A 20,218-nucleotide genomic window follows, 5' to 3' on the forward strand; every position below is an offset into this window, starting at 1 on the left:
TTTACATAGTCGTCTTTATCAATTTTTTTTTGTATTTTATGTTTTGTGTAAGAAGAATTTCTTATATTTTCACCTAAAACTTGTATAGAAGTTAAAATTTTAGCTTTTTTTCTGGAATTAGGTTTTGTGAATTGTGAGAGGTAAGAATCTATATTTTTTTCCACATGGATAGTCATTTGCCCCAATACCATTTATTGACTAGTTCATCAGTTATCCCCCTGATTTGAAGCTCCGCTTCTGTCCTAAACTAAATTCCCATATATATATGGATTTGTTTTTCTCTTTTGGGGGGGTGGCGCTGAGAGGCTTGTGGGATCTTAGTTCCCAACCAGGGATTGAGCCCACCCCCTCGGCAGTGAAAGTGCAGAGTCCTAACCACTGGACTGCCAGGCAATTCCCTGGATTTGTTTTTCTACTCTATTCCCAGTTCTGTTCCTCAATAGCTATGTAACCTTGGGCAAGCTAATTAACCTCTCTGTGATAATAGTACCTACCTCATAGGTTGTTGTGAGGATTAAATGAGTTATACATAAAGCACTTAAAACATTGCCCAGCACATGGTAAGTGCTGTGTGTTAGATACTATTAATATTATTCTGTTCCATAAAACCAACTTGTCCACTCATGTGGCACTACCTCATAGGTTAGTTACTCTAGGCCTTGTGTCTGGTAGGGCAAATCCCCTCTGCATAACTTGCTTTGGACCTGAGGAGAATACAGATGTTCAGCAAGCCCATCATCTCTGGGTTGAGCTGTGATTGGTCTTAGTTTGTTGCCAAGTTTCCCTGGCTATCCATCTTACCTTCAGCAGACAGTCACGTTGACCTATAGCCAAGGAATCTGGACCTGGTCTCACTAGTCCTACCTCAGGACAAACAGCTCACTCAGCCTCTGTCTGCTTCCCCCTCCCTGCTTTGCCCAGCAACACTAGAAAGGCAGTTTAATGAGGAGGTACCCAACTACTTGTTATTATTTTTCCAGAATTTCTAGGCCATTATTGAGTTTTTTCTAGTCCAGATGGATTATAGAATCAGCTTGTCAAACTCCATGAAAAATCCTATTAGGATTTTTTATTAAGATTGCTTGGCATTTGCAATTTATGGATTAATTTATGGAGACTGACATCTTTCATCAGAGCCCTTTCTGCTACAGTGGGATATACACGTTTCTGAAAAATATCCTGAAGATTTGTACACTAAAAATAATAGGGCTTACAAGAAAAAGAAAGGGGTATACCCCTCAAAATCTCTGTGGCTTTGAAGCCAAAACACTGGCCCAGATAATGACAGTCCTAATAGTAATCCTTGCCTGGTTAGAGCCCATCGGCATTTGCACCCAGCATTGTAGTCAGTGGATCCTTTGTAGCCCTAAACTCTGCCTGGGCTCAGGTTCCTCCTTCCAGATGTAGGTCCTTGAGGGCATTTGCTTAAGATAAATAGCAGCTTTATCAAATTAAAATCTGATCCAGAGCCTAGTCGTCAGCAGTCTTTTGTTGTTGTTTTTATTTTTTTAAATTATTTATTTATTTTTGGCTGTGTTGGATCTTCGTTGCTGTGCGTGGGCTTTCTCTAGTTGTGAGCAGAGGCTAGTCTTCGTTGTGGTACGTGGGCTTCTCATTGTTGTGGGTGGCTTCTCTTGTTGCGGAGCACAGGCTCTAGGTGCGCGGGCTTCAGTAGTTGTGGCGCACGGGCTCAGTAGTTGTGGCTCACGGGCTCTAGGGCACAGGCTCAGTAGTTGTGGCACACGGGCTTAGTTGCTCCGTGGTATGTGGAATCTTCCCGGACCAGGGCTCAAACCCGTGTCCCCTGCATTGGAAGGCGGATTCTTAACCACTGCACCACCAGGGAAGTCCTTTGTTGTTTTTAAACACAGGGGAAAGTGTCTTCACAACGTCTTCAGCTGCACTCTCCAGCATCCTCCTCTCCCAACAGAACTTAATTTTGTAGAAAACAAAGCCACCATTTACCCTTCCTCTGACGGGAGGCACTATTGCAGGATTTTTAGCATTTGTGTGTAGGTCTTCATATATAGCTAAGGTTTTCTCTGAACTGTGAGAAAACTCACCACTGATTGGTTAAAAGCAACATGCCAGGGAAAATTGCTTTTGAACCAGTGCAACTTCTGGATGACATTGCTATCATTCTGCCATTTACCTTTGAGCAGCCGCAAAACAGGCCATCTTGTCCTTCTATCTTCAAAAATGGTCGATTTATTCAGGCTTTCTTGTATATCTCTTCTTCAGTTTATTACTAGGTATTTTATTTTATAGTCTGGTTCCTATTGAAAATGGCATCTTTTTATCTATTATATTTTCCATTTGGCTGTTGCTAGTATGCAGGAAAATAGTTGATTTTTCTATATTGATCCTGTGTTGGATTGCCTTATATACTCTTATTAGTTCTGTTAGTTTTTCAGCTAATTGTCTTGGGCTCTTGAGGTAGGTGATCTGTGTCCCCTATCTTAGTTTGCTAGGGCTGCCATAACAAAATATCACAGACTGGTTGGCTTAAACAACAAATTATTTTTTTCACAGTTCTAGAGGCTAGAAGTCCAAGATCAAAGTATTAGCAGGGTTGCTTTCTCCTGAGGCCTCTCCTTGGCTTGCAGATGACCTCTCTCTTGCTACCTTTTCACATGGTCATCCCCTGTGCACATGGGCCCCTGGTGTCACTCTCTATATCCTAATCTCTTCTTAAAAAGGCACCAGTCAGATTGGCTTAGGGCCTACCCTAGTGGTCTCATTTTAACTTAATTACCTCTTTCAAAGCCTTATCTCCAAATACAGTCATATTCTGAAGTACCAGGGATTAGGAATTCAACATATGAATTTTGGGGTGGGGGCACAATTAGCCCATAACACCCCCTTTCTTTCTGGTATTCATACCTCTAGATTTTCCTAGTTTTATTACAGTAATGGTGATAGGGGGCATCCTTGTGTTGTTTCTGACTTTAAAGGTAATGCTGCTAGTGTTTGTCCACTCAGTATGTGGGGCTCTGTAGGTCTCTGTTAGACTACTCCCATGAAGTTCAGGGGAGTTTGAGAGGTTTTTGTTTGTTTTAAAATCCAGGGGCTTGGGCTTCCCTGGTGGCGCAGTGGTTGAGAGTCCGCCTGCCGATGCAGGGGACACGGGTTCGTGCCCCGGTCTGGGAAGATCCCACATGCCGCGGAGCGGCTGGGCCCGTGAGCCATGGCCGCTGAGCCTGCGCGTCCGGAGCCTGTGCTCTGCAAGGGGAGAGGCCACAACAGTGAGAGGCCCGCCTACCGCAAAAAAAAAAAAAAAAAAAAAAAAAATCCAGGGGCTTACTTGGTGGCGCAGTGGTTGAGAGTCCGCCTGCCGATGCAGGGGACACGGGTTCGTGCCCCGGTCTGGGAAGATCCCACATGCCGCGGAGCGACTGGGCCCGTGCGCCATGGCCACTGAGCCTGCGCGTCCAGAGCCTGTGCTCTGCAACGGGAGAGGCCACAACAGTGAGAGGCCCGTGTATCACCAAAAAAAAAAAAAAAAAATCCAGAGTGGAATTGGGTTTTATTAAATGATTTTTGGGCATCTTTTAATATAAACACATAGTTTTTCTGTTAATTTGCTAATGGTGATTTACATTAGTAGAATTACTGATTTTGAATTGATATTTCCTTCTTGAAATTAGCTTTATTTGGTTGTAGTGTTTAACATAGTTTGTCTAGTTTATTTGATGATTTACTAATTATCTCCAGTGTTTGGTGTTTGTTTACTGTTAATTTCTGGTTTTATTTTATTCCTTTTTCTTAATGTTCTTTGTACAACATCTTGAGTTGAAAGCTCTGTTCATTTATTTTCAGTCTGTTTTCCCTTTTGATAAAGGGTTTTTTAAATTTTATTTTTAAAATTAACATTACGTAAAATTGGCTTTGTTGGTATACACACGCTTAGATTCTTGTAACCACCACCACCACCACAATGAGTAGAACACAGAACCCCTCCAGAGTCCCTTATGTTATCCCTTAGTAGTCATGCCCTCCTTCTACCCCTAACTCCTGGCAACCACCGTTCCCCATCACTGTGATTTTGCCTTTGCCAGAATGTCATATAAATGGAATTATACAGTATGTAATATTTTGAGACTGGTATCTTTTACTTAGCATAATGCCTTTAAGATTCTATCCATGTTGTTGTGTATCAATAGCTTGTTCTTTTTTGTTGAAGAATAGTTTTCCATTGTATGGATCTACCACAGTTTTGTTTTGTTTTGGGGGGTTTTTTTTGGCTTGCCATGTGGCATGTGGGATCTTAGTTCTCTGACCAGGGATTGAACCCATGCCCCCTGCAGTGGAAGCACAGAGTCCTAACCACTGGACCGCCAGGGAAGTCCCTCTACCACAGTTTCTTTATCCATTCACCCATTGAAGGACATTGGATTGTTTACAGCTTTGGGTGATTATGAATTGAGCTGCGGTGAATATTTGTATGCAGGCTTTTGTGTGAACATGAGTTTTTATTTCCCTAGGATAAATACCTAGGAATGGGATTCCTGAACAATGTGGGCAGTGGATGCTTTAACTTTATTGGAAACTGCCAAACTGTTTTACAGTGATTGTGCCATTTTACATTCCCACCAGCAACGTGTGAGAGTTCTAACTGCTCTGCATATTCATCAGCACTTGGTATTGTCAGTATACTTATTTTAGTCATCCTAATAGGTGTGTAGCAATATCTCATTTAGCGGCTCATCTAATGGCTAATGATGTTGAACATCTTTTCATGTATTTATTTGCCAGTCGTATACTCTTTTTTGAAATGTCTAAACAGGCACTTTGAACAACTGCTGCCTTTTAAAACATTAGGTTGTTTCTTAACTGTTGAGCTTTGAAAGTTCTTTATATAGTCTGGATTCAAGTCTCTTGTCAGATAAGTGATTTGCAAATATTTTCTCCCAGTCTGTGGCTTGTATTTCATTCTCTTAAGACTTTCTTTCTTAAAGTAAACACTTTCACTTTCTAGAAAGTCCAGTTTATCAATTTTATCTTTCATGGCTTATGCTTTTAGTGTCTTATTTAACGACTCTTTCTGTAAACTCAGGGCACAGTTTTCTCCCTTTTTTTTCACCTAAAAACTTTATGGTTTTAGGTTTTACATTTCTATCCATGTTCCATTTTGACTAAATTTTTACATAAGGTATGATGTTTAGGTTGAGGTTCACCTTTTTTTTGGCATATGGATGTCCAATTGTTCCAACACCATTTCTTGAAAATACTATTTTTTATTTATTTTTCTATTGACTCGCATTTGTACCTTTGTCAAAAATCGAATGACCATATTTGTGTGGTTTTCTTTCTGAATTGTTCTTTTCCATTGATCTGCATGTCAGTCTCTTTGTCAATATCTTACTATCTTGATTACTGAAGCTTTATTAATTCTTAAAATCAAGTAATATGATTTCTTCAATTTTGCCTTTCCATATAAATTTTAGAATCAGTTTGTCTGAATCCACAGCAATTTCTGCTAGGATTTTGGTTGGAATTGTGTTAAATATATAGATCAATTCAGAGAGAATTGTGATCTTTATTTTTTATCGAGGTGCAAGTCACATTACATATAATTAAACATTTTAAAGTGTACAGTTCAGTGACATTTAGCGCATTCACAATGTGGTGCAACCACCACCTCTGTTTCCAAGATATTTTCATGGCCCCAGAAAAATACCCGGGATCCATTAAGTAATTGTTCCCTATGCCCCCCTCCCCTCATCCCCTGGTAACCACTAATCTGCTTTTTGTCCATATGGATTTGCCTATTTGGGATATGTCATATAAAGTAATCATATAGTTTGTGACCTTTTGTGTCTGGCTTTCACTTACCATGTTTTTAAGGTTCATCCAAGTTATAGGATGTATCAGTATTTTGTTCCTTTTTATGGTTGAGTTAGTATTCCATTGTATGGTTATACCACAGTTTGTTTATCCATTCATCTGCTGATAGGCATTTGGGTTATTTCCACCTTTTGGCTGTTATGAATAATGCTGCTGTAGACATTTTTGTGCATGTTTCTGTGTGGACACACGTTTTCATTTCTCTTGGGCATATACCTAAGAGTAGAATTGCTGGGTCATACGATAATTCTGTGTTTAACTCTTTGAGGGACCACCAAACTGTTTTACACAAGGACTGCAAGAGAATTGTCACCTTAGGTATATTGAATCTTCTAATCTGTGTACATGGTATGTTCCTCCATATTTACTCTTCTAAAAATTTCTTTCATCAGTGTCTCATAGTTTTCAGCATACGGGTCCTACACATGTTTTTTGTTGGATTTATCCCTGAGTTGCATATTTTTTGGAGATACTGTAAATGGTACTTTTCTTAACCTTTGGTTTCCAACTGTTTATTGCTAGTATATATAAGTATGATTGGTTTTTGTGTGTTGACCTTGTATCTTGCAACCTTGGTAACTCACTTATTAATTCTAGGAATGTTTTATATATTCTTGGTATTTTTTTTGTCTAGATGATCATGATCATGTCATGTGCAAGTAGGTACAGTTTTATTCCTTTCTTTCCAATCTGTATGTCTTTTTTCCTTCTTGCCTTTTTGTTCTGGCTAGGATTTCAAGCACAATGTGGTGAGAGTGAACTTACACCCTTGCCTTGTTTCCAATCTAAGGGGGAAGGCATTTAGTCTTTTCATTATTGTGATATTATCTGTATAGGTTATCAAGTTAAGGAAGTTCACTTCTATTCCTATTTTGCTGAGAGGTTTTTTTTTTAATGAATGAATATTGAATTTTCCCCATGTTTTTATTCCACCAGTGGATATAATCATGTGGTTTTTTCCCTTTAGTCTGTTAATATGGTAGGTTACATTGACTGATTTTCAAATATCAAACCAGAATTGAAATCACAGGATAGACCTTAATTGCTCATGGTGTATTATTCTTTTTATATATTACTGGATTTGGTTTACTAGTATTTCACTGAGGATTTTTGTGTCTGTGTTCGTGAGGGATATTGGTCTATAATTTTCTTTTCTTGTACTGTCTTTAGTTTTGGTATCAGGGCAATCAGTGCTGGCCTCAAAGAATGAGTTGGGAAATGTTCTCTTCTCTTCTGTTTTCTAGAAGAGATTATGTACAATTAGTGGGGTTTTTTAAATGTTTAGTAGAATTTTTGAGTGAAACCACCTGGGCCTAGGGATTTTTTTTTTAGGCCTTTACTATGGATTTATTTTCTTTAGTAGATATAGGATTATTCAGGTTTTCTATTTCGTCTTGGGTGAGTTTTGATAGTTCATGGTATTCAAGGAATTGGTCCGTTTAAGCTAAGTTGTAGAATTTATGAGCATAGAGTTGTTTGTAGTATTCCCCTATTATCCTTCCAATGTCTGTGAAGTCTTTAGTGACATTTTTTTTATCTGATGTTATTTTATTTTTTTATTCTTTTTACTTTTATTCTTGATGTTAGTAATTTGTGTCTTTTTCTTTGTCATTCTTGCTGGCATCTTATCAACTTAATTGATCTTTTCAAAGGACATTTTTTTAAATTAATTTTTATTGGAGTATAGTTGCTTTACAATGTTGTGTTAGTTTCTACTGTACAGCAAAATGAATCAGCCATACATATATACATATATCCCCTCCCTTTTGGACTTCCTTCCCATTCAGGTCACCACAGTGCATTAAGTAGAGTTCCCTGTGCTATACAGTATGTTTTCATTAGTTATCTATTTTATACATAGTATCAATAGTGTATATGTGTCAATCCCAATCTCCCAATTCCTCCCACCCCCCTTCTTTCCCCATTGGTATCCATACATTTGTTCTCTACGTCTGTGTCTCTATTTCTGCTTCACAAATAGGATTATTGATACCATTTTTCTAGATTCCACATATATGTGTTAATATACCATATTTGTTTTTCTCTTTCTGACTTACTTCACTCTGTATGACACTCTCTGGGTCTATCCATGTCTCTACAAGTTACCCAATTTCGTTCCTTTTTATGGCTGAGTAATATTCCATTGTATATATGTACCACATCTTCTTCATCTGTTCCTCTGTTGATGGACATTTAGGTTGCTTCCAGAGACATGGTTATTTTTGATCATATTTAAGACAGTTGATTTAGAGTCTTTGTATAGTAAGTCCAATGTCTGAGCTTCCTCATGGACAATTTTTATCAATATTTTTCCTGTAAATGGGACATAATTTCCTGTTTCTTTGCATGCCTTATAATTTTTGTTTCAAACCTAGACCTTTCGAATATTATAATGTGATAACTCTGGAAGTCATATCTTCCTTCTTCCCTAGAGATTGCTGTTGTTGCTTATTGTGAGCTACAGTTATCTATTTATTTAATGACTTTCCAAATAAGTTTTTGCAAATACCATGTTCCTTGTGTGTGGTCACTGAAGCATCTGTTCCATTGCCTCAGCAGTCAGCTGAGATTCCCTGACAGAATTTTCCTTAAATGCCTTAATTAAGCAGGCTTCTTCTTTGTTAAGCATCCCCTTTGTTGTTATAAGTTTTTGATTGGATTCCAGAGTCCCCAAAAAGTTGATTATTGTAGTTTTTGACAGCTTAATGGTTGCTTCATTGGAGGGACAGATCCTTGGAGCTCCCAACTCCATCATTTTTGGAGGAGGCATCACTCCTCCCACCCTTGTTTTTTTTTTTTTTTTTTTTTTTTTTTTCGGTACGCGGGCCTCTCACTGCCGTGGCCTCTCCTGTTGCGGAGCACAGGCTCCGGACGTGCAGGCTCAGCGGCCATGGCTCACGGGCCCAGCCGCTCGGTGGCCTGTGGGATCCTCCCAGACCGGGGCACGAACCCGCGTCCCCTGCATCGGCAGGCGGACTCTCAACCACTGCGCCACCAGGGAAGCCCCTCACCCTTGTATTTTTTTTTTTTTTTTTTTTTTTTTTTTTTTTTTTTTTTTGCGGTATGCGGGCCACTCACTGTTGTGGCCTCTCCTGTTGCAGAGCACAGGCTCCGGACGCGCAGGCTCAGCGGCCATGGCTCACGGGCCCAGCCACTCCGCGGCATGTGGGATCTTCCCGGACCGGGGCACGAACCCACGTCCCCTGCATCGGCAGGCGGACTCTCAACCACTGCGCCACCAGGGAAGCCCAACCCTTGTATTTTTAATATGCGTATTTTAACTTGTATTTTCTTTAAATGTCTAAAATTAATTATTATCTACATCTTATTCCATCTTGAATAAGACATGAACCTTAGAATGGAATTCCTTTTGTATGTTACTTTATACCTGTTATCTCTCAATCCTCAGAACTTTGCAAGGCAGGTTCATCTATTACTTCAATTTTATGGGTGAAGGTAGTGAGACTTATAGGAGTTCTCCTAGGCTACTAAGCTAGTGGGTCAGTCCAGGATTTCAAAGTAATTGTCTAATCCTGAGACTCAAGGTCTTTCTACTATACTACACTTCTTTCCTTTAGGTGGAAAAACTTTTCAAACCCAACAAAATAACATTGACAGCCATTAGTCTAGTAGGGATGGAACCTTTCTCAAACAACTCTGTTACCAGTAGTCATCTCTTTCTAGGGACAATTAATAAATTCAAAAAATTTTTTTAATGAGTCAAAGAGGTGTTTTACTTCTTTGCTCAAGGAGGAAGACCTGAAAAATGGACTTATTTTCCTACAGAGAGACCCTTCTGGAAGGAAGTGGGAGACTAGATTCCTCTGATGAAGTAGAATTCTAGAGAAGTTTGAAGCTGATCAGTAGGAGGAATGGGAGTAGTCATTAGGAGGAAATATTCACTCTCACTTTGCTTCTCTTTCAGTTTAGCAGCAGCAGAGTTTGACCTCATCAGTAGGACCTTTCTAGACCATTTTCCTATTAAACTGTATAGTGTTGCATGTGTATGATAAAACTGGATGTTTCTATGTATTTATATAGGTTGAGATACTTATATATGTGTGTTTTGTCATTCACATCATTCAGTTATAATAATATTGTTCCCAGTTCAGCCTAAGTGGTCTTTTTGTTCCCTTTGTGTGAATGTGTGAACAATTTCTTTTTCCATTAATTCAAGCACTTACTGAGCACCCACTCTTCATTATGTTCAGCTCCCTTAGTTTAAAATCAAATAATACATATCCTTGCCCTCACAGTAAATTGGGGGTGACTTTTACTAATCATCTCTTAAATACTATATAACAATTCCAATAGAGGTATGCACAGAATACTGTGGAGAGTTGAGGACGCATCTGAATGAGATTAAGAGAAGAGGGAAGCCTTCTTTAGGATGTGAATCTAAAGCTGAATTTTGTACGGTCATTAACTCATGAAGTTACTCACTAAATGGATGTTGGGTGAGTGAAATCAGAGTTAGGTGATGCTGGGAGAAGGACATTTGCAGCAAGGGTACAAAAGTAGAAAGACATGAAAAGTATGTGGCATATTCAAGAATTCCTACAGTTGAGTATGGATTAAGTAAAGGGTCCACTTGTAGAGGGGTGGGAGGAGCTCAGGTAGGTATCATCCTGTCATCACCCTTCTGGATGAGATCTCATTTTACCCTGCTTTTCCCTCTCACTGCAGTTTACCCTTCCCTGGAATCTGACGATGATGACCCTGCTTTGAAATCTCGACCCAAGAAAAAGAAGAATTCAGATGATGCTCCATGGAGTCCTAAAGGTGATCCAGTATTCTGTCCTTAAACTCTGTGGGGGTGGTTGGGGGGAAAAATATGTCCCACTGGCTAGGTGGGACATTTAATATAGGAAGACACTCATTTGTTTATTCAGCAAACATTTGATGAGTGCCTACTGTATGCCAGGTACCATGTTAGGTGCTGGAGCAAAAATGATCAATAAGACACAGAGTTCGTGCACTCAGTTCAGCAAAATCAGAGGTAATGGAGCATGTTGCTTTTGATATTACATGGCTTGAGATGAAAAGAGGAAGACCTTGAGCAGATTTCAGCAAGCAGTCTAAGCCTCCTGAGAACATTCTGCTACCATCATCCCAGCCCTTTTGTAATAATATTGTTGTCAAAGGAGGGAAATTCCGCTAACTGTTGAGCTCTACAAGGCCCAAGACTCCTTAGATTGTTACCTGTACTGGCTGAGAGGCCATCTCTGAGGAAGGAAGAAAGAATGACTTTTGAGTTGAATATGGAACTTAGAGGGTAATAAAAGAATTTTATTCGTCTCACTGGCTGGGTGGTTTTTTCATTGGAGGGTATGTCAGTTGGCTTTTGCTACTTATCAAACTATCCAAAACTTAGTGTCTCAGAACAATGGTTGATCACTTCTCATGATTCTGTAGGTTGGCTGAACTACTGTTTTAGTCTGGACCAGATTGCCTGGGGCTGGATGGTCTAAAAAGATCTCCTTCAGGTGTCCGGGACCTAATTTGGGGTGTCTGGGTCCTCTCTCCATGTGGTCTTTCACCCACCTGAAGGCCAGCCTAAGCTTTTTCACAAGGTAGCAGAAGGGTGTCCAGCAGCAAGAGAGGACAAACCCAATATGCAAGCACTTTTCAAGCCTCTGTTGTGTCATGTTTTCTATTGTCCCATTGCCAAAGCAAGTTACATGGCCAAGTCTTGATTCCAAAAGTGGAGAAATAGATTCTATCTCTTGGGAGTGGGAACTGCAAAGTTTTCCTATGCACACAAGGACATGTGAGCAGATTGAGAGCCATTACTGCAACAGTCTGCCACAGAGGGTGCTGGCATCGCAGTACCCCTGTGGTTCCCCAGGAAATAAAGGGCATGCTGTCCCCACCCAGCCTTATTTGACCTTTCTGGTATTTGCTTGGGATTGGAGGAATGGGGTGGCAGGGCAGTCCTGGGAAGTGTTCTCTTAGTGAGTCAATCAGCAAATGTTTCTTTTTTCTTTCTTCAGGCCTATTTTCTGATTTTATTTTCTCCTATACTTTCTGGCTTTTTAGCATAATAGGAAACTTGGAAAATAGAGGAAACTATAAAGAAGAAATCACCCATGATTCTGCCACCCAGAAGCAACCACTGTTAATGTTTTGATATATTTCCTTCTAGTCTTTTTTCCTATGCATTTTTCTTTTTATGGTTGAAATCACAGTCATATATCCTACTTAAAATTTTTTTTTGCCTTTTAATCAAAATAATGTGTATATCTGGTAGCAAACCAAATAGTACAGAGAGGTTTACGATGAAATGCAATGGTCTTCTGCCTCTGCTTTCCCTACTTCCAATCCCTTGCCTGAGAGGCAAACTTGTCATTTTCATTTTTCTGGTAGTTGCCTCCAAAACTCAAGAAAATAGGGTTTATACCACCATTTCTTGATTTATTAACCTTTTTTTGATTTTTTGTAATTGGAGTGTAGTTGCTTTACTATTTACTATTGTGTTTATACTGTACAGCAAAGTGAATCAGCTATACATATATACATATATCCCCTCTTTTTTGGATTTCCTTCCCATTTAGGTCACCACAGAGCATTGAGTAGAGTTCCCTATGCTATACAGTAGGTTTTCATTAGTTATCTATTTTATACATAGAATCAATAGTGTATATATGTCAATCCCAATCTCCCAATTCATCCCACCCCCTGCCCTTTCCCCCTTGATTTATTAACTTAACCTCTGTTTCTCCTCCCGTCGGCTTTTGTCAGTCTCTCTTGATTACCCACTTTCTAAGATATGGACATTAGTGCTGTTATTCTTTCTTTCTTCCTCCAACCTTCTATAAGCTGTACTTTTTTGTTAATATTGTCAAGGTTGTTACCATTGACTTGTAATTAATACTCTATATTCACTAGAGGTTGACTGTAAAAGTTGAAAACCAGTAAATATATCTGGCCTTTTAAATTAATATTATATCATAAGCATGTCCCTGTGCCATTATTTATAAATAATATTTTAATGGCTACAAAATATTCTATCCCATGGATAAACCTAAATTTACCTGACCTCTTTAATGTAGGGCATTTAGCCGATTGCCAGGTGTTTACAATTAGTGGTAACATTGGAGTGAACATTTTTGTATGTAAGTGTTTGTATCTCTATTTATATGCTTAGGATAGATTCCCATGAAACTCTTGAAGGGCCAAGGTATATAAGGATATCCAGTGAAAAGTCTCCCTCCCAACCCTGTTCCACAGCCTTCCAATTCCCCACCTGGAGTCAACCACTATTACCAGTTTTATGTGTATCCTTTTAGACGTAGTTTATTCATATACAAGTAAATAAATGCATGTATATATTTTCTTTCCCCCCTCTTAACTCCATTGGAGACATACATTATATATGTTATGTGCTTTACTTTTCTCACTTAACAATTACATGTTGGAGATTGTTTACACTCCCACAAACAATGCACGAGAGTGCTTGTTTCCCTACACTCTTGCCACTACAATTTGTTAATGTGAATGTTTTAAAAGCTCTTGATATGTATTGCCAAATTGTTTTCCAGAAAGGTTTTACTAGTTTACGCTACCACCAGCCACATGCAAGAGTACTTGTTTATGAATCCTCACAGGCATTGAGCATATAGTTAACAATAGTCTTTGCCTATGAGTAATAGGAACCTCTCAGGCATCCTTAGTGAGTGCTTATCCCCTCAGGGTCGCAAGATGGCTGCTTTAAGTTCTACTTTTAAAAAAATATCTCTTTGGCTGAAACTGTGTCACATGGCCAAGATTATCTGCTAGAAAGGCCAAGAAGTGTAGTTTTTAGTTAGGTACATTGTTGTTCCACAAAATTATGTTTTTATTAGTAAGCAAGAAAGGGAGAATGATACTGGGTTGAAAACAAGCAGTCTGTATCATGGTATTTTTTGATCTTTGGTAATTCACAAGCAAACAACAGCATCTCACTGATTTAATTTGCATTTCTTTGATTAGACATTTCCTATATGTTTGTATTAGCATTAGAATTTCTTCTTTTGTAAATTTTATGTCTGACTTTTGCCCATTTATTCATGTAGGTCTTCAACATTTTCATATGCCCTTTTTACATATAGTAAGAAATAGTCAAATATATATATAATTTATTTATGATATTTTTTCCTCATTCTACATAAAAAATATGAATATTTCTATATCAAAAGGTGATCTTATTCATTGTTTCCCTATTCCTAGAGCAGATAGTTAACACTGCTGTATTTTTAACATAAATGTATGCATATATCTATGTATATTTCTCTAAAAAGAAAGCTAATAACTTTTATCACATTTTCAAAGTAGATACTTTTTTTTAACATCTTTATTGGAGTATAATTGCTTTACAATGGTGTGTTAGTTTCTGCTTTATAACAAAGTGAATCAGTTATACATATACATATATTGCCATATCTCTTCCCTCTTGCATCTCCCTCCCTCCCACCCTCCCTATCCCACCCCTCTAGGTGGTCACAAAGCACGAAGCTGATCTCCCTGTGTTATGCAGCTGCTTCCCACTAGTTATCTGTTTTATGTTTGGTAGTGTATATATGTCCATGCCACTCTCTCACTTTGTCACATCTTACCCTTCCCCCTCCCCATATCCTCAAGTCCATTCTCTAGTAGGTCTATGTCTTTATTCCTGTCTTACCCTTAGGTTCTTCATTACATTTTTTTTCTTAGATTCCATATATATGTGTTAGCATATGGTATTTGTCTTTCTCTTTCTGACTTACTTCACTCTGTAGGACAGACTCTAGGTCCATGCACCTCACTACAAATAACTCAATTTCGCTTCATTTTATGGCTGAGTAATGTTCCATTGTATATATGTGCCACATCTTCTTTAGCCATTCATCCGATGATGGATACTTAGGTTGCTTCCATCACCTGGCTATTGTAAATAGAGCTGCAATGAACATTTTGGTACGTGACTCTTTTTGAATTATGGTTTTCTCAGGATATATGCTCAGTAGTGGGATTGCTGGGTCGTATGGTACTTCTATTTTTAGTTTCTTATGGAACCTCCAGGGGCTTCCCTGGTGGCGCAGTGGTTGAGAATCTGCCTGCCAATGCAGGGGACACGGGTTCGAGCCCTGGTCTGGGAGGATCCCACATGCCTCAGAGCGGCTAGGCCCGTGAGCCACAACTACTGAGCCTGCGCGTCTGGAGCCCATGCTCTGCAACAAGAGAGGCCACGATAGCGAGAGGCCCGTGCTCCGTGATGAAGAGTGGCCCCTGCTTGCCATAACTAGAGAAAGCCCTCACACAGAAACGAAGACTCAACACAGCCAAAATAAAGAAATAAATTAATAAACTCCTACCCCCAAAATCTTCTTTAAAAAAAAAAAAAGAAAAAAAAGGAACCTCCATACTGTTCTCCATAGTGGATGTACCAATTCACATTCCCACCAGCCGTGCAAGAGTGTTCCCTTTTCTCCACACCCTCTCCAGCATTTATTGTTTGTAGATTTCTTGATGATGGCCACTCTGACCAGTGTGAGATGATATCTCATTGTAGTTTTGATTTGCATTTCTCTAATGATTAATGATGTTGAGCATTCTTTCATGTGTTTGTTGGAAGTCTGTATATTTTCTTTGTAGAAATGTCTATTTAGGTCTTCTGCCCATTTTTGGATTGAGTTGTTTGTTTTTTTGCTATTGAGCTGCACGAGCTGCTTATAAATTTTGGAGAGTAATCCTTTGTCAGTTGCTTCATTTGCAAATATTTTCTCCCACTCTGAGGGTTATCTTTTGGTCTTCTTTATGGTATCCTTTGCTGTGCAAAGGTTTTGAAGTTTCATTCAGTCCCATTTGTTTATTTTTGTTTTTCTTTCCATTTCTCTAGGAGGTGGCTCAAAAAGGATCTTACTGTGATTTGTGTCATAGAGTGTTCTGCCTATGTTTTCCTCTTAAGAGTTTGATAGTTTCTGGCCTTACATTTAGGTCTTTAATCCATTTTGAGCTTATTTTTGTGTATGGTGTTAGGGAGTGATCTAATCTCGTACTTTTACATGTCCCTATCCAGTTTTCCCAGGACCACTTATTGAAGAGGCTGTCCTTTCGCCACTGTACATTCCTGCCTCCTTTATCAAAGATAAGGTGACCATATGTGCGTGGGTTTATCTCTGGGCTTTCTATCCTGTTCCATTGATCTACCTTTCTATTTTTGTGCCAGTACCATACTGTCTTGATGACTGTAGCTTTGTACTATAGTCTGAAGTCAGGGAGCCTGATTCCTCCAGCTCCGTTTTTCGTTCTCAAGATTGCTTTGGCTATTCGGGGTCTTTTGTGTTTCCATACAAACTGTGAAATTTTTTGTCCTAGTTCTGTGAAAAATGGCAGTGATAGTTTCATAGGGATTGCATTGAATCCGTAGATTGCTTTGGGTAGTAGTCATTTTCACAATGTTGATTCTTCCAATCCAGGAACATGGTATATCTCTCCAGCTATTTGTATCATATTTAATTTCTTTCATCAGTGTCTTATAATGTTCTGCATACAGGTTTTTGTCTCCTTAGGTAGGTTTATTCCTAAATATTTTATTATTTTTGTTGCAGTGGTAAATGGGAGTGTTTTATTGGTTTCACTTTCATATTTTTCATCATTAGTGTACAGGAATGCCAGAGATTTCTGTGCATTAATTTTGTATCCTGCTACTTTACCAAATTCATTAATTAGCTCTAGTAGTTTTCTGGTAGCATCTTTAGGATTCTCTATGTATAGTATCATGTCATCTGCAAACAGTGACAGCTTTACTTCTTCTTTTCCGAGTTCGATTCCTATTATTTCCTTTTCTTCTCAGATTGCTGTAGCTAAAACTTCCAAATCTATGTTGAATAAGAGTGGTGAGAGTGGGCAACCTTGTATTGTCCCTGATCTTAGTGGAAATGGTTTCAGTTTTTCACCATTGAGGACAATGTTGGCTGTGGGCTTGTCATATATGGCCTTTATTCTGATGAGGAAAGTTCCCTCTATGCCTACTTTCTGCAGGGTTTTTATCATAAATGGGTGTTGAATTTTGTCGAAAGCTTTCTCTGCATCTATTGAGATGATCATATGGTTTTTCTCCTTCAGTTTCTTAATATGGTGTATCACGTTGATTGATTTGTGTATATTGAAAAATCTTTACATTCCTGGAATAAACCCCACTTGATCATGGTGTATGATCCTTTTAATGTGCTGTTGGATTCTGTTTGCCAGTATTTTGTTGAGGATTTTTGCATCTATGTTCATCAGTGATATTGGCCCGTAGTTTTCTTTCTTTGTGACATCCTTGTCTGCTTTTGGTATCAAGATGATGGTGGCCTCGTAGAATGAGTTTGGTAGTGTTCCTCCCTCTGCTATATTTTGGAAGAGTTTGAGAAGGACAGGTGTTAGCTCTTCTCTAAATGCTTGATAGAATTCGCCTGTGAAGCCATCTGGTCCTGGGCTTTTGTTTGTTGGAAGATTTTTAATCATAGTTTCAATTTCAGTGCTTGTGATTGGTTTATTCATATTTTCTATTTCTTCCTGATTCAGTCTTGGCAGGTTGTGCATTTCTAAGAATTTGTCCATTTCTTCCAGGTTGTCCATTTTACTGGCATAGTGTTGCTTGTAGTAATCTCTCATGATCTTTTGTATTTCTGCAGTGTCAGTTGTTACTTCTCCTTTTTCATTTCTAATTCTATTGATTTGAGTCTTCTCCCTTTTTTTCTTGATGAGTCTGGCTAATGGTATATCAATTTTGTTTATCTTCTCAAAGAACCAACTTTTTGTTTTATTGATCTTTGCTATCGTTTCCTTCATTTCTTTTTCATTTATTTCTGATCTGATTTTTATGATTTCTTTCCTTCTGCTAACTTTGGGGGCTTTTTGTTCTTTCCGTAATTGCTTTATGTGCAAGGTCAGGTTGTTTACTTGAGATATTTCCTGTTTCTTAAGATGGGATTGTATTGCTATAAACTTTCCTCTTAGATCTGCTTTTCCTGCATCCCATCGGTTTTGGGTCGTCGTGTCTCCATTGTCATTTGTTTCTTGGTATTTTTTTATTTCCTCTTTTATTTCTTCAGTGATCACTTCGTTATTAAGTAGTGTATTGTTTAGCCTCCATGTGTTTGTATTTTTTACAGATCTTTTCCTGTAATTGATATCTAGTCTCATAGCGTTGTGGTCGGAAAAGATACTTGATACGATTTCAATTTTCTTAAATTTACCAAGGCTTGATTTGTGACCCAAAGTATGGTCTATCCTGGAGAATATTCCATGAGCAGTTGAGAAAAATGTGTATTCTGTTGTTTTTGGATGGAATGTCCTATAAATATCAATTAAGTCCATCTTGTTTAATGTATCATTTAAAGCTTGTGTTTCCTTATTTATTTTCATTTTGGATGATCTGTCCATTGGTGAAAGTGGGGGTGTTAAAGTCCCCTACTATGAATGTGTTACTGTCTATTTCCCCTTTTATGGCTGTTAGTATTTGCCTTATGTACTGAGGTGCTCCTATGTTGGGTGCATAAATATTTACAATTGTTTTATCTTCTTCTTGGATCGATCCCTTGATCATTATGTAGTGTCCTTTTTTGTCTCTTCTGATAGTCTTTATTTTAAAGTCTGTTTTTTCTGCTCTGCGAATTGCTACTCCAGCTTTCTTTTGATTTCCATTTGCATGGAATACCTTTTCCATCTCCTTAGTTTCAGTCTGTATGTGTCTCTAGGTCTGAAGTGGGTCTCTTGTAGACAGCATATATATGGGTCTTGTTTTTGTATCCATTCAGCCAATCTGTGTCTTTTGGTGGGAGCATTTAGTCCATTTACATTTAAGGTAATTTTTGATATGTATGTTCCTATTCCCATTTTCTAATTGTTTTGGGTTCGTTATTGTAGGTATTTTCCTTCTGTTGTGTTTCTTGCCTAGAGAAGTTCCTTTAGCATTTGTTGGAAAGCTGGTTTGGTGGTGCTGAACTCTCTCAGCTTTTGCTTGTCTGTAAACGTTTTAATTTCTCCATCAAATCTGAATGAGATCCTCGCTGGGTAGAGTAATCTTGGTTGCAGCTTTTTTTCCTTCATCACTTTAATTATGTCCTGCCCCTCCCTTCTGGCTTGTAGAGTTTCTGCTGAGAGATCAGCTGTTATCCTGATGGGGATTCCCTTGTGTGTTATTTGTTGTTTTTGCCTTGCTGCTTTTAATACGATTTCTTTGTGTTTAATTTTTGACAGTTTGATTAATATGTGTCTTGGCGTATTTCTCCTTGGATTTTTTCTGTATGCGACTCTCTGTGCCTCCTGGACTTGATTAACTATTTCCTTTCCCATATTAGGGAAGTTTTGAACTCTAATCTCTTCAAATATTTTCCCAGTCCCTTTCTTTTTCTCTTCTTCTTCTGGAACCCCTATAATTCGAATGTTGGTGTGTTTAATGTTGTCCCAGAGGTCTCTGAGACTGTCCAAAGTTCTTTTCATTCTTTTTTCTTTGCTCTGCATCAGTTATTTCCACTGTTTTTTCTTCCACGTCACTTATCCGTTCTTCTGCCTCAGTTATTCTGCTATTGATCCCATCTAGAGTATTTTTCATTTCATTTATTGTGTTGCTCATCGTTGCTTGATTCATCTTTAGTTCTTCTAGTTCCTTGTTAAATGTTTCTTGCATTTTGTCTGTTCTATTTCCAAGATTTTGGATCATCTTTACTATCCTTATTCTGAATTCTTTTTCAGGTAAACTGCCTATTTCCTCTTCATTTGTTAGGTCTGGTGGGTTTTTCTCTTGCTCCTTCACCTGCTGTGTGTTTTTCTGTCTTCTCATTTTGCTTATCTTACTGTGTTTGGGGTCTCCTTTTTGCAGGCTGCAGGTTCGTAGTTCCCGTTGTTTTTGGTGTCTGTCCCCAGTGGCTAAGATTGGTTAAGTGGGTTGTTTAGGCTTCCTGGTAGAGGGGTCTAGTGCCTGTGTTCTGGTGGATGAGGCTGGATCTTGTCTTTCTGGTGGGCAGGTCCACGTCTGCTGGTGTGTTTTGGGGTGTCTGTGGACTTATTATGATTTTAGGCAGCCTCTCTGCTAATGGGTGGCGTTGTGTTCCTGTCTTGCTAGTTGTTTGGCATAGGGTGTCCAGCACTGTAGCTTGCTGGTGGTTGAGTGAAGCTAGGTGCTGGTGTTGAGATGGAGATCTCTGGGAGATTTTCGCCATTTGATATTACGTGGAGCTGGGAGGTCTCTTGTGGACCAGTGTCCTGAAGTTGGCTCTCCCACCTCAGAGGCACAGCACTGATTCCTGGCTGGAGCACCAAGAGCCTTTCATCCACACGGCTCAGAATAAAAGGGAGAAAAACTAGAAAGAAAGAATTAGTAGAAGTAGAAAGCAAGAAAGCAAGAAAGAAAGAGAGAAAGAAA

At 38.8% G+C, this 20,218-nt stretch overlaps 1 protein-coding gene across 5 annotated transcripts in view; it reads left to right on the forward strand.

Moving 5' to 3' along the window:
- The window catches only part of PHF8 (PHD finger protein 8), a 91,948-nt gene that overhangs the window by 59,363 nt on the left and 12,367 nt on the right, over positions 1 to 20,218 (forward strand). For all 5 annotated transcript variants that reach the window (XM_081222642.1, XM_081222641.1, XM_081222638.1 and 2 more), the window contains one exon: positions 10,534 to 10,629. In XM_081222642.1, coding sequence (XP_081078768.1) covers positions 10,534 to 10,629 — 96 coding nt within the window. The remainder of the gene's footprint in view (positions 1 to 10,533; positions 10,630 to 20,218) is intronic.

Source organism: Mesoplodon bidens (genome assembly GCF_964165515.1).
Source record: "Mesoplodon bidens genome assembly, chromosome: X".
Lineage (NCBI taxonomy): Eukaryota > Metazoa > Chordata > Mammalia > Artiodactyla > Ziphiidae > Mesoplodon > Mesoplodon bidens.